Source organism: Lutjanus erythropterus, chromosome 10 (genome assembly GCF_056507025.1).
Source record: "Lutjanus erythropterus isolate fLutEry1 chromosome 10, fLutEry1.hap2, whole genome shotgun sequence".
NCBI lineage: Eukaryota > Metazoa > Chordata > Actinopteri > Lutjaniformes > Lutjanidae > Lutjanus > Lutjanus erythropterus.
Window position 1 is genome coordinate 25,733,077 of NC_139326.1, and position 15,686 is coordinate 25,748,762.

Below are 15,686 nucleotides of genomic sequence, written 5' to 3' on the forward strand. Positions count from 1 at the left end.
CTGTGGAGCTAAACATGTCGAACAGTGAGAGCCCAGCTGTCAAAGTGTACCAATCACCAGCTCTGAGCATGACTGGTGTATTATCTCTGGTTGCAAAATGTCTCGCAGAGGATCACAGCGTCGTTTACAGAGATAATGAGTCGCATAAGAAAATAAGAGAAATTTGGCTAGTGCCGTTTTGCCCTGTAGTTGTTGAACCAGGCTGAACTGACTCACAGCTCAGGAGACAGGCAGAGGAAGGGCTGTGAAATGTGAGAGAGCAGGCGATGGATCAGATATCGACCACACACATTAGTTAAGCAAGACACATCTTTTCTTCTCATGTTCGCTAACTCCTACATCATTGTCTTCTCTGGATATTTGCCACCGTTTAATCATACTGGCTTTTCATTGTCCTCCCTCTCTCTTCCAACATACACTTTAGCTCTTAGCTCCATTGCTCAGTTCTTCCGTGTTGTTTTCTTTATGTTTTAAGTTCTTTTAACATTGGTCTTTCTTTCAAATATCTTTTATCCTTCACTGTCTGTCTCACCTTCCTTTTATTCTTCTTCTTCTTTATTCTGTACTTTACGGTTAGTTATGGATACGCTGTTCTCTTTGTGTTTAAGACCTGCTCCTGACATTTGATAACATCAGACTCTATTCATCCTTTTTCTTTTACAAAGGACTCAATAGAGAATCTCATCCCTAATGCACTATTGCTCTACTGTTCCTCTTCCTCTGTTACATGAAAATGGACAGAAATACAATAATTAATTTCTGCTACCATTCAGTTTCACGATTCAAGTTTCCCCCCAGCCTGTTTTTGATTAATGTCAGGTTTATGTAATAAGTCTATGGAGTAATGTTGGAAACACTAAATCCTGTGCGTTCATAATTAGATACAGAATACACTAAACTGTGTAGAATGAATTTATTAGCAATTAAATGACACATTTTAAAAGTGAATGCCATATAAAAATAAAGCTGCACTTAGGTTTTTAAAGTGAGGAAATCATGTTTCACTAACACAGCAATTCATCTGAGAGGACACACAATTAGCAGTGAATAATCAACTGAGTCTATTATTCTCATCATGAAAACAAAATGTTTTAGCTTTTCTCACCTCATTAATAAAAAACAGGAAACAATGTAGTCAAATGACACTATTTTTTGTGCAGGACATTGTAAACGTTGAGATAGTGAGGAAAGTTTTCCTGTGAAAACTTTACAGCTGCCCTGTGGAGCTTTGGGCCACTAGTAGAGCTATAGAGCAATGTTTATAAGAGTGGGTCACTGTTTTGTTTGCATCATGAACATGCCATGTCCAGATATTCAGCTAATAGACAAGTGATGCCTCTTGAGTCCTGCCCCTTTTTGCTATGTGCTCCAATTACAGCTGAACAAGCTTAGTCCCCAACAGAAATTCAGTCAAATTTCTCCTTTCCTGTTTCCTGTAGGCTACTTAGACGCTGCTTGCTGGGCTCGGAGAGAAAACCAAATTTTGAAGATGGTTAAAAGATGTTGTTGAGGGACTCAATAATGTTAGAAAAGCTCGCTAATGATTGATGTGTATTAGCTTGCTAGTTAGCTAGTGTTTTGCTGACATTAGCTATCAGATGTTACTAGCTAGCTAGCTGACAATTAAGTTAATTTACCTAGCTTGTTAGAACTGTTATTGGAGCACGCCAAAATGGGGCAGGATTTTGGAAGGGTCAGTTGGTGGTGGCAACAGGCAAAGTATAAGAAGTATATAAAAATAACAATAAAGGCAAAGAAGAAGACTGGAAGCTAGAGAACATGGATGTAAACATGACTTAAAATATTTTTGCATGTCTTGTCAGGAAGAAAATTATAACTTGTTTGTTAAACCTCAAGAATGCACACAATGTGTTCTAGTAATAAACACTGAATGCAACTTGAAATGCTACAGGAGACCTTCAAGACAGTGACCAAGGTTAGCATCAGCCACCAGCCCAAATGCTGGTGGTAAAATATGCAAGTGGCTGGAGTTTTTGACCATTAATAGCACTATGGAGCCATGTTTTTAAGTGGATGTGGTGTGGATCCCTATGTTGTTTGAGGATCCACGAGTGATAACCATTTCTGGACATTTAATAAAACGTTTGATAAGGAATGACATGCACTGAACATGTTCAGGCCTAAAGGACACACACAATGAGATCTGGTAACAATGAATGCACACGTAACTGTGTTGGTTTCTAATACAACTCCACTCCACAGGGCACCTTTGATATAAGTTCCTGGTGTGTAAAAGATCATTTTGCAATGTAACCCAGTTTTTTACTGCTTTTATATGGAAATAAATCATAGACGTATTTGAACCTTTGGCACACTCTGAGATATCACATTACGGTAATAAATAACATTTATTTCTTTTCTAAAAAACAAAATAAATATCAATAAGTTAATAAATTCATAAATACATTTCATATGTGTATAACTTTCTCCATGTAACATATGTGTTATACAGTAGACAGAATGAGTCTGCTAAATCATCCATTGTGTCTGATTGATTTCAGTCCTTTAGGTTGAGTATCCATGGAAACATTTAAAATCACACTGAACACATTAGCAATGTAAGGTGTAAAGGAAATCGTGGGTATTGTGATTTAGCCAAGGAGGAGAAGAAGAGGATCATAAGGATTCACTGCTTTGGGGTAAAAACTGTAGTGATGCCAAATCCTCCTCTTATTAACTGATGGACTCAGGTCATACGCGGCCACACTTAATGCCTGAAAGTTTTCTCTCAGTAAGAAAAATCAGAAGAAAAAACGCCCAACATCATATATCTAAGTGGGCGTGAATGCAAAATTACACAAAGCCTGACAGCAGCTCACACTCCCTACACACAACCACATTTTCTGGCAGAGTGCTTCCTCACGGTGTGGTAGATGAGGTTGTCGTCCAGAAACGAGAGATCATCGTCAAACGCTATTGGCCGACAGCAGGCCTGAGGGGGCGTGTCTTTGGGAGGAAGCTTCCTGTTGTGAACGAGATTGTAAAGGATTTTGTCATAGTTGGTCTCGGACTTCCTGCAGGGTCCGGAGCAGTACTTAAATATCATTTCCTCGCTGGAGCGGTAGCCCAGGCCGAGGTCTGACACATTGAGGTGGATCTGCTTGAGCACGCAGCCCTGTCCTCGTCCATTACCTCCTCCTCCTCCCCTAACCTTCCTCCCTGTTTCCCCAGCTCTAGGTCCTCCTCTTCCTCCTCTACCACTCTGCTGGTTCGCCGCCTTCTTCCTCTCCCTTCTTTGTCGAGTCCTGAAGTTTTCTTGGGACGGGGAGGAGGTGGTGGAAGAGGAGGTAGATGAGGACACGGTAGATGAGGAGGAGCGCCGTATTCTGCTGATGGTCACTTTGATGAAGTCCACCACGTCTTCAAACTCATTTAGGGGGGGCTCCTCCATGATGTCTGAAACACATAAAAAAATAGGACTCTTACAGGAAAATATAATATTGGACAGCACATATTGTTTCACTTGAACACATCAAACTGGTTATTGCACAGATGGAGTGTTGTGACAGAAACCACACGTGCAAATGCGGAAACTGTACACGTTGTTTTATTTCTGCAGAGGAATTCCATCTGAACTCATCTGAACTGATTCATCCGTGTTACAAGTGGATCCCATTCTCATTTATGCAACAGACAGTTGTTAGTTTGAGTGGACTTGTTGTATTAAAGATACAGCAGCAAAGACAGAGAGATATAGATAAAATAATGAATCGATTAGTGGACAGACAGAAAATTGTTTCCCAGGTTGTAAACCTTTCCACAGACAGTACTGTGTGTCAAATTGATTCAATGAGACACAAGTGCTAATAAACAGCTTTATTACTGTTGATGCATGGGGCAGCCTTATTGGATTTTGAGATCAGGGTTGGTGAGATTCGTCTGACTTTACAAGTCGGAAATCTGACCTCGGGGGATGTTCCAGTTGAAATTTCAAACTGGGAACTTGGAAATTCCCACTTCCCAGTACAAATGGAATGCACCATTGATGCATGCATCAAGGGCTAAATTTTCTGAAGTCTGAAAACAGCCAAAAGGAAGAGCAGAAGTCTAATTATCTCCCAGACCACTTGAATTAAATTATGCTTAAAAGGCTGTCATAGAACCTTTGCCTAGTGACCCCAAAACTAAACTGCCTACCTCTGATTCAAGTACTTTTTATAGCAACAATTACAGCTTCTTAGTTATGAGGATGTGTTGCTTTTCTCTGTCCTTTGTGATAGTAAACTGGGTGCATTTTTGCATATTTTTGAGTGCTTGTCCTTTCTGTTGAATAAGTCTATAAGGGGCTGACGTAGCTGAGAGCTGCTTCCTGGCTTTCATTTCATGCTACTTGCCTCAATATGTTAGAGGTGTAAGAATACATCAATCTGGACTGATACATTGATTCAGTGTTCAGCTACCCAATACGATTGATGCAAAGTAAAAATGTTGATCTATATTGTCATCTTTAAGATACACCTTTATTTTGAAATTCCCATCTGTGTCACAAATATCTGGAAGAGTTCAGTCATAAAATTGTCAAATCATAGTTAAGTTGCCTTTTGTGGCATGACATAAATGTAACTGAATATGTAAAATGGACATGTGACATCATATCGATCGTAGACCCCTGAACTGAACTCTATGTAAATCAAACAATGGCAGACTTTGTGATATCAGCAAATATTGTATTGTTGTCCAAAGAATTGATATAAGATCGTATTGTGATGAAACTTGTGATTTACACCCCTACTTAATTCTGTGTAAGACTAAACAGCTCGATGCATGTGGGTGTTGTACATAGTAGGACAGAACATTAAAATGAATGAGGCAGGTCTAATTGGTAGCATGGACAGAGGCCAGAATCAAACATCACTGCAGATGTTTAATAACTGGACCATGCACTCTAAAATATAACCATTTAAATAAGCTGTTTTATATTTCACGTTTTCAATTTTTTTGCTTAAATTGGTCGAAATCTTAAAGATTTTTTTTTTTTCTATTGGACTGGATAACAATGTCAGTATTCAAGACTCAGCAAGGCTGCTGCGTGCAAAGGACTTATTAGGATCTGTTTTTGGCATTTTGGGAACTCCAAAGTTAAAACCACTGGCTCTTACATTTGTCTCCTCCAGCCAGCGTCTCTTCCCAGTCTTCTGAGTCCACCTCAGCGAGGCTGATGCCCGGGGAAGTGACAGACAGTCGGATCTGTACCGGCGGGAGCTCCAGGGGAGTCTCGGCGGCGCGCCCTGTCCTCTTGGTGGACGTGGACTGCTGACGGCTACGGAGCAGCGAGCCGGCGCGCACGGCGCTCAGCAGTATCAAACAAGTGGTCAGGCTATCCCATAACTTCATTGTCCACTTCAGTCCGACAGCAGGACATGGCGCGATGCAAAATCAACAGGTATCATCTGGCCAATGCGAGAGACAGCATGTTGTTGGAGAGGAAAAGGTGGCGCGCCCTCATCAGCTCTGTGAGGATCAATGTGTTGCTGCCAGTAAACTGCACGCTACCACTCACATGCCAGCTGGAAAACGCTACATCCAAGAAGACACGGAACCTAAATTCAGCGCCAAGACTTCCCTCTGAAGTTGTCTGCAAACCGACGGATCCAACGACACTTGGAAGGCAAAATTTACTACCAGTTTGCAGTCCTTCACCCAATGTAGTGGATCCTCTGTATCCCCTCTCACCATCAATCCTGACTGAGCTGTGAGGAGAGGGAGAGGTCTAACAGGGGAGATGGGGAGTGGTGGTGACGTCTGATGGTCCATCCTCTGACTCTTCCTGTCTCCACCCTTGCACACAAACTTACACAGAGAGGGATGGAGTCCAAATTCATGTTTGAACTTAAGGTCCAGAGATGGTGAGTGAGGGTGGAGGAGTTCTGTTATGAAAGAGTCTCAGATGGCTGAGCGGGAGAGAAGAGAAGTTTCACACTTTCCACTAACAATCCTCCAGATTCCCCATCCTGCGTCTTCGTGTTTGGTTGATATTGGATGGGAAACGTGTTTCTAATCAGCCAGTCAAAACACACTGAGTAGATTGTGTTGCTACTTAAAGCCACAGAGTGCTTGAAATCAGGCTGCTCTGCAGTTGATGAGCAGATGACATTTATCATCAAGACCTGATATCCATTACAGGAACTACATGTTTAACTTGAGGAGTTCTAACATTATTTTGGTTAATAATCCAAGGTGTAAAGCAAAGTGTCATTTTATTGAATATCTTTTGGCACAACAAGAACCGTTGGCTCAAAAGGTGCATTAGAACATTTTACAGACATGTTAAGTTGAGTTGAAATCAGTGGAACTGTAATTGGTGGCAAAAGACCACACATTTTTTACTCAAGCAGAAGTACAGATACTTGTGTAAAAAAAATACAGCAGAAGAAGTACTGTTTCAACTTCTTTATGCACATAAAAGTGAAAAAGTACAGGCTCTGAAATGTACTGTAAGCATTAAAGTAAAAAGTAGTCATCTAGCAGCTGTTTCTTGTCTGTTTCATCTTGTTACCTCTTTTATGTTGTTTTTGCATCTTATTACATCTTTTTCATCTTATTTCTTTTACATTGTTTTCCATCTTGTTACGTCATTTTTGTTTTGCTGTGTCTTTAGTGTCTTTAGTCTTGTTATACTTTTTACGACATATTTCTCTTGGTACATCTTTTGCACCTTTTTGTCTGGTAAGTAAAAGGTTTCCATAAAATAACTGATACTCAAGTAAAGTACACATACCTCAAAACTCTGCTTAAGTACAGTAACAAAATGTTTGTACTCTTTTACTTCCCACCTCTGGAAACTGCCTCATTCATTAGGTTAAGATTTTTTGAGTTTTGTTTGATAAAAACAAATTTTGGTAACAATAAACAAACAAACAAATAAATAAATAATTCTTTAAGTGACATAGTTTGAGAAACACACCAAATTATATATGGATCAGTTTGCTACATATATGTTTTGAGTGATCCTGTTAACTTAAACAAACTGCCTTTGGAAGGCCAAGCTGTGAACCAGCCATGGTGAATGTCAATAAGAGACTGAGAACGTAACGTTGAATTAAGCTGCAGATTAAATCCTTCTGCTGTCACAATGTGGCCTCACCTCAACCACTGCCTCCTCATTACTTCAGTGAAATAATTTCAATGAGACTGCAAAGTAAATCCCATCTTTTTTTATCTATTCATATGTTGTTGTTTATCTCTGTCTGTTATATTTTTTATTAGAGGACATAACAAGGCAGGGTCTAATGATTGAAACCAGCACAAAGATGAGTGAAAATGATCTGAGGACTTTATGTGCCTGCGTGTCAAGTGCTTTCCTTCCAAGAGTAGTTAAAAGTTGTTTATTTCAGTGTAGTCTGCACCGCAGTAAAGCTAACAGCACTCACACAGCTGTAATGTTTTAAGAGTTTGTTCAGGGTGAGCAGAACAAATAATATATATCTATGATAATGTACACCACATGATTCAGAGTCCAGAACAAGGACCAGTTCATTTGTATGGAAATGACCATAACAGAGACAAAACCATGACTGCAATAATTTATGCATTAGCAAGCAAATTCAATTTCTCAGATTTGGAGGTAAAAGCACAGTTTTGTGTTTTTTTTAAAATTTAGTTTTCCCAGCAAGGAATGCAGTTATCAAGTTCTAAGATAGATTGAAAATGTGCAGACCTTTATTTACTTCACTGGTTCCCGATGTGGTGGTCCTGCACCCCACTATGAGTCACCAAAGCTTCACAGGCGGCTATGAAGCCTCTTTGTTTTAAAAGGGTGTAAGAAAACTTTAAAAAGAAATGTACAGTAGACATATATCTCAGTACTTCATTAATTTCTGTGAATAAAACTATTTTTTTTTTTACTTTTAAAGTTTAGTGCTTAAGTTTTAATTCAATAATTCTTGTAGGATAATGGCATGAAACACAAGCCATAGTCACAGCCTTTCTCTGCATTACAAAAGAAAAAACAACCAAAGAGCTAATATAACAACAGTCAAACATCAGGCAAAGGAAAACACTTAATTTTCCCCAAACAATAAGCCTATTAAAGATGTATGATTGTATTGTATGACTATTTAAAATACATAATAAAATACATGCAGTCATGGTGGTCACTGTATGGGTTAATTGTACAGTTTAGCTAATGCTCTGTGTTTTTATTGCAATGCTTTAAATACAATGTGAAATATCTATAAAATATGTCAGTTAGAGGTTGATAGAAAAGGGGTCCCATAAGGTTTAAGGTTGGGAACCACTGCCCTAAATTGTATTGTATTCTTTAATTTTGTCTTTTCTTCTGCAGTGACTGTCATGAATAAAAAGTACCACTGTTCTGGTGCACATGTTTTGCTTTGTTTTTTTTTTTTCTTCTTCCGTGCACAATCTTTCCATGAAGAAGAGAAATGTTGCTGAATAAAGCTGTTTCCCCTAAGGTAGTTAATTCCCCAAATTCACAAGGTGGATGTGAAACACAGTACACAATGTATCCGAATCCACATTCTTATAAACACACATGCGCGTCCATGCACGCTTGAAGTGTAGTGTTTCATGATGAATCATGTTTGTGTCAGTGCACGCACATATGTTAGCCACATTGTATTGTCATCATTTGACCATGCAAAAACCATTTGGGCACCCAAATATGCTCCGAATATATATCATATAGAATAACAGTTGCCTTCCGCTTGTGTTTTCAGAAGTCTACTAATCACTCAAAAGAGGCTTCCCTTTCCACTGACTCGCTCACTAAACTGTATGGAAATACATCATCCTCGAGCAATACACCAAACAGATGTCTGTTCCCTTCTTGCAAGGCATGAGGGCTAATCGGGGGCTGATCTGCAATTGAATCTGTCAGACATTTTTGGGGCTCAGTTTGACTCACATGTAACAGGGCTAATTGCACGGGTCATGTCACCCGTCATTATCGGCCAACATGAAACTGCGGCCCCAGAATGGTTTATGGGATGCAGGAGTTGACAGCTGGAATGGACGACTGATTTGGGACATGGCTGCCGGTGTAGTAATTAGCAGAAAAAGAATATCCTGACTCTCGACACTGACAGGGAGAGTGGGAGCGGTTTTCGGGATGGCGATGGTTTTTTTTAAATTCAGAGCCAGTTTTTGAATGAAGTGTCTCTCTATTCGATGGGTTGCAATGAAATTTGGCACACAGTCATTGCCTCCTTAGGTTAAACTCTAATAGTTTTGATGATTGAACTTTTCATGTAGTACCGCCATAAGGTGAACATTTTTATTTTATTTTTTAACATTCCCATTAGCCTCAGCTTTTTGAGTATCTATTTTGCAAATTTGATTGTAAACATTTTCCTGACATCTGCATGTTAGCATGTCACTATTAGTAGCAGTTATGTGCCTAATGGCTGCCTCACATAGCTGCTGGCATGGCAGGTGGAAATTCAATAAGAACATTTACTCAAGTACTGTACTCAAGTAGAATTTTGACATACCTGTACTTTACTTGAGTATTTCCACTCTTCTACTCTTACTCCTATACTCCACTATGTTTTAGAGGAAATATTGTTCTTTTTACACCACAACATTTATTTAACACTTATAATTATTTGTTACTTTCGTATGATGCAGCACTATACTATTAATCTGCTCATTCGTATGAAAAGTATCAAAAATTGACTCCACACGTGGGAAACTGATCTCTTTTAATCCCTGAAAGTCTACTTTAAGCGTGGTGGGCTCAGTTCACTCTGGATTCACTTAATTCAGGATGTGGTCTTGCATCAAATTAACATTTGGATTGGAAAGTTACTAAAAGTAAGGACATAACCAAAAATGTTTGCTGTCCAGTTATTAGCAAATCAACTGATCTAGAACTTTCCTTTGTCATAACCCTCACAGTACTGGGACTTACACACTTCAAGTGTAATTTACATTAATGCTCACATTTCTTGCAGCAAATCAGTCAAGAGTTGTTCTTCAATTTATGTGTAAAGAAGTTCCCTTGTTGATGATTTTATCATTGTTCGTATATTTGAGTGTTGGATGGATCATTGTATACATGGTAAAAATCACCTCCTTTGGGAGCCACAGTGGTGCTTACACAGTAATCCACACCATATGTACTCCGGTGCTGCTGGAGCCTCGGGGTGAGAGTGATCAGGCTGCGGGAGCTGTGAGAGTGGATGCTGTCTGCTCAGCTGAACTGCCAGCAGTCGACTCAGAAATGTTAACATGGGGTCATAACTGTTAGGATGTTTGAACAAAAACTTTGCTCTTTGTTTACCTCCAGTTTTGTAATTTGTGCAACATTATTGTCCACTGGTTGGTTCTGTGTAAAACCTAAATGTCTTATTTGATTAGAAGAATTACATTTGGAAATTTATAATGCAGGTTATACACCGGGTTGAAAAACACAGACCTTCCAGATGTGCTGACTGCTGTCATACATGTGCCTGTAGGATTTAAATACTGCCACTAGTGGACGCTGTTTACCACTGTTATAATCAATCTGTTAGGTATTTATTTTTATACCTAATCTTTTCTGTTTTCTTTCTTTATCTCTTGTTTAAATACAGAACTTACAGACTTTAAATGAATGACGTCATCTGTAAAATTTGAAATATCATGATTAATATGCATATGCATATGTGGTAATAACCTAAAATACAGTATGTCTTCAATATGTTAAACTGATATAAAAGTTTTTGAGGTTTGTTTGAAAGGACAAAACTGCTGATGCAAAGTCAATACCAAAATCAGTTTATCTTGATATTTTCAGTGATCTTTGTTGTGTGGTGAGAAAGAACAAATTGGTTCTCCACACATCCAAAAAAATCATGTCACATGTCTGTGACTGCAGACTGTTGTTTATCTTGAGTGGGAAACAATTTTCTAAACCACCAGTCTGGTTTATTTGTTTGTTTTTGATTGAATGTGAAAGCTACCTTGTGTTTCTCTCTTGGTTCTAATGAGCTTGGTTCTAATGAGAAGTAATACAATTAGGTGATCATTCTTGTTATGAAAATATAGAGATAGATGGACAGGTTACTTGTATGACAAAGTTATGTGAAAAGAAATGGTTTTGTTTGGGTTACAGCTGCATCTGCCAGTTCACTGGTTTCTTTTGGTTCCCCCCCAGTCTTTCCATCATGCCCTGTATGTTTGTGTTTGTCCAGGAGATGGAACCAGTGAGTTCCCCATTCTGTTACACTTTTGGTATCCACTAAAACAGACCCAGCAGTTTTATCAATTTTTTTTTTCATGCTGAAATGGATACAGATTTTTATTTTCAGTATCTGATAAGTCTCAATGTTAAATATTTTTAGAAATAAACATTTTTTTCAGAACAGAGAGGTAATGCATAAGCTTAACCTTAGTTTTCAGTCACATATTTTAAAACCACAAATTCAATCTTAAATAAATAATATGAAAATAATCAGTGATCCAGAGAGTGAATCATTAATATGAGCTGCACGTGTTAACATGGAGAAAGATGGAAAGAAGAAGAAAAGAAATGAACACAGCTCTCTGTTCCTAAGGTCTTGATTGGTAATGTGTGAGCTTCTTTAGGTGACTTAGCTGGATATCATAAAAAACGTCAAAACCAGAAAACAAATAAAGATAACAAAGATATTTCATCTTGGTGATTTGGATTTTATTTTTTGTCTGCTTATCCCTCTCCAAATGTCTCCTTGTTTCCAAATTTTATTTTCTTCTTGTCCTTTTCTGAGACTTGTAGAAAGCTGGCATGCTGCTGGACTTTTGAGACTGACTTTTAAATAATCCCACAATAATATGCTGTTAAAACTTTCCTTCACAACCCATTTAACATTTATAAGTATTACATTAACATTTAATTGTCTGTTTATATGACACATTATAATTTCTCCTATGAAGACCTTTTTATATCATTACGAGTTATATTGTCATTATTGTCACTCATTACCAGTTCATACATTAACAGTGTTATTGACCAATATACATCATATATATACAAATATACATATTTATTAAACAGTAAAAAAAAATACTTATAGCTACTTACAACTTTATAATATATGCAATTTATTGTTTATATACTGCTCAGAAACTTTGTGTGTTGTTATGACTGAAAGACTGAGATTGAAGAACTGTGCAAACACAACCAAACTGCAGCTGCTTTATCCTCAAACGGTGCTTGTATTCACACACACTTACACATTTAAGATTCACATATTTACTAAGAATATATAGGAATAAAGGATCTTAGTAACAAAAGTTGCAGAACTAGTACTAGCATGAAATACAATTAGCAATAAAAATTCAATAAAAGACTGAAGCATTTAAAGTGACAGACAAAATAAAGCAAACAAAATAAGCAACATAAAGTATAAAAGTACAAAGCAACATCATGTATGTACAATAGTACAAGTATGCAAAAGCATTCAGCAGCAAATACAGTATAAGGTGCAGTGTGGCAGATATGGACTGATGGTCTATTGGGGATGATGATGATGATGATGATGATGTGTGGTTTGTGGTGCCCAGATCCTTTTATTTTCTCCATATTCTGCTGTGACACGTTACCAACCAAGAACTTCAGTATCTGACGTCCTGAAAATGAGACTCAATGTCGAACTATCTTTCTGCTACCTTTAAGCTACTTTCAGGGACACATTTCAGACTCAAGACCAGCGAACTGGGGACTGCTGGTGCAATTGTGGACAAAAGCCATGTCCCCAGTTGGAAACACTGATTACGGGTTGGGTCAGGGCAACCATTCTCAAACTTAAGAGTTAAAAATTTGAAAGCTGAAAGTCTTCTGCAGCCCACCAAACCTTTAATCCCAACACACGAGAGTAACTGTACCATTGACAGGATAAACTTGTGTGTGTGTGTGTGTGTGTGTGTGTGTGTGTGTGTGTGTGTGTGTGTTAATGAGAGGCAAATTGTGAAGCAATATATAAAAGTAGCCATTTACCATTAAAACCATTAGTGTCAATGTTCATATAGAAAAATGAGAGCTGTCATGGCATAACCTCACAGATGCAGAGAAAATTATGTCCTGTGAATACTACATGAGCTCCGCCTCACTCGATGTCTAAGGGGTTTTGATGAATGGTTGGTACATTCAACACTACTGTACAGATGGATTCAATTTAAATGTGACTACAACAAACATGTAAAATTACTCCAGAGGTCTCTACAGTAATCAGCGCTGTGTGTTGCAGACTTTAAAGATTTGAATCTAGACCTGAAGACTTTCTGTAGTGTGGGTCAGGACAAAAATGTGAAATCAGAATGAGATAAAAAGCTTTTTAAATTATTCTGTGCAAATTGAAGGCTTGAGTAATTGTTGGATTTTACATTCTTATTTTGTATGAAGGTAGAATGTGCCTGGCTCAGAAAAATGAGTCTAAGTAGATGACCAGCCGAGTGAAAATGAAAATGGCTTGACAAATCAGCCTGGTGCCTGGCTGCTGGTTAATTTTTCTGCCACTGTACCTCTATTATGATATAATGATTTAATACAATTCAGGAAAAAGTTGAAATCCCCCTCCACTCAAAAACGTTTTTCTTCTTGTTCCTACAGCTCGATGTTTGAGCTTCACTGTGAGGAATAATGTATGTACAGAGTTTGACACTAGAAATATGTTTTCACATTCATCTGCTGAAAGTGGAAAGTTTCTCTGTGCTCATTGTAAATCAGATTTTAAGGTGCAAGCAAACTCTCCCGCTTTCATTCACACAAAACTCAGTAATGGTGACATCAAGAGAAAAATAAAATTAAATCTCAAAATGTTCTTATATTTAGAAAAAGAGAAATAATTTCAGGCAGCCTTTTTATGTTGGATTGTTTTTATTGGGGTGAAAAATACCACATAATTAATGTATATACTGCTCCTGAAGCCAGAAAGAAATCTCAGTTATTTAACAGACTTGGAGAACTCCTTACAGTTGGCTTCAATCTAATTTTATCCTGTGATTTTAATACAATCACGTCAGAAAATGATAACAGCTGTCCTTTTTGTTTTTGATTGCATTGCTATGCTGAAGTTTTTATTGGTGTTTCTATAGACTTTGTGTAGCAGAGTGGTTCTACTGGCAAGTCAGTGTATCATTGGGCAGTTTCAGAGAGTTACAAGGTTCTGTAAATTCACAGCAAAAACAATACAACAATGTACTGATATTAGAAATGTACTTTGTAATCTGTACATTTGATTACTTACATATTTTAAAAACAAGTACTCCAGTACTTTAACTCAAGTAAAATTTTGACTGAGCAACTTTCACTTGTAGATGAGAAATATTTGAGCAGGAGTATCTATACTTTGACTCAAGTACTGCGGTTGAATATTTTGTCCACCACTGCCTGTTATGTTGTTATTGTTGTCGTCTCTACTAAATTGTATTGTGGGCTATTTATACTGGTGTAGTGTGCAGTGCTTGCATACTGTAATTGTAACTGTAACTGGCAAAGGAGAATGTGCCTCATGTACTAAAGTTTCAGACATACTAAAAAAAATCTCACATGGCATGTGAGTATGGTATTAGTATGAAATTTCAGATGCAACCTGAGAATGGACTTTACAGTTAAGTTGCAGACGTGTTGCATCCAGCATGAAAACTTGAACAAAACTTGCACATTCATAAGATCCTGGGTTTTTTTTATGAGGTAGAAGGAGTAGATATCTTTTAACTGCCCGGTGCTGAAAGAAAGAGATCCACCAGGCTTTTCAAGTGACTTCAGAGTAAATGTCATGTGAAACCATTAAAAGTTATTAAAAGTTGAAAGGTACATAACATTATGTACGTCATGTGACATTTATCATATGACTTTGGTGTTGCAGTCACTTCAGTGACATTGCGTCATGCATAATGTATTGTAGTTTCTGCAACTCTAAACATGGTCTTTTTGTGCAGAAACCTAACCAAACTGTGACCATTTCACAGTACTAATCACATGTTATGTTATCATGTTATCAAATGTTTCCTGGCCGTGTCAGACACAGCTGCCAAAGGGTACTTTGTGCTTCAGGATCAGATGCCAAGGGACGTTGACATTGTTGGTTTGTGACAAAGTGTTAATGATAGTTTTTTGTGGAAAAACATAACAGACACACATTATTGTTCCAAGCAGACTGTATGTCTTATTACATGTCTTGAGGGAATCGTTAAAAATGTGACCAAAATGTTTACCAATTACAGCTTTGATGCCAATTTGTGCAGGACATATAACTCAATTTTAACCAAAACTCTTAATAGTGGAGCCTCTGGGCAACTTTGATTTAATTGAAATGTGCTTTATTAGTGTTAATAGCATACTATTGTTCTCCCCAGTTCTCCTTGAAAAGAAAAATGCAATCAAGAGGATTTGGTTGAGTTCTCCTGCAAATATACACATGTACACTGTGGGTTTACCCACACACATACCATACCTTTTGCTCAAACTCTACTTTTTTCAGCTTGAGACCACACTAAATAACTCATCAGCTGGGCAGTTATAGCCACATATTAACGAGTGCAGCAGTTGCTCTAGAGGACTTTAATTAATGGATTCATTGTTTTGGCCCTTCCTGCACACAGACAGTCCGTCACACGCACGCACGCACGCGCGCACAGCATACTTTTATGGAGTGGCTGTAGCTTGAGCGGCTCCCCTGCTTCTGCGTCAAGACACGCTCTGCTCTCCATCTGTGTCCAGTGTGCGTAGGATTAGAGGCTTA

General features: G+C 38.1%; 1 protein-coding gene across 1 annotated transcript; it reads right to left on the bottom strand.

Moving 5' to 3' along the window:
- Nucleotides 1–1,811: 1,811 nt before the first annotated feature.
- Nucleotides 1,812–6,181, bottom strand: LOC146320512 (glial cell line-derived neurotrophic factor-like). The gene is made up of 2 exons (XM_084729569.1): nucleotides 5,121–6,181; nucleotides 1,812–3,417 (listed from the first exon to the last, which is right to left on the bottom strand). Exons 1-2 carry the CDS (start codon nucleotides 5,353–5,355, stop codon nucleotides 2,846–2,848), a joined length of 807 nt encoding a protein of 268 aa, XP_084585695.1. The 5' UTR covers nucleotides 5,356–6,181; the 3' UTR covers nucleotides 1,812–2,845.
- Between the last annotated feature and the right edge of the window lie 9,505 nt (nucleotides 6,182–15,686).

What these genes read in the sequence shown, in the direction of transcription:
- LOC146320512 (XM_084729569.1), bottom strand. Translation starts at nt 5,355, where the DNA reads ATGAAGTTATGGGATAGCCTGACCACTTGTTTGATACTGCTGAGCGCC. An exon ending in GCTGGCTGGAGGAGACAAAT is followed by an intron (nt 3,418 to 5,120) that starts GTAAGAGCCAGT and finishes TATGTGTTTCAG; the next exon opens with ACATCATGGAGGAGCCCCCC.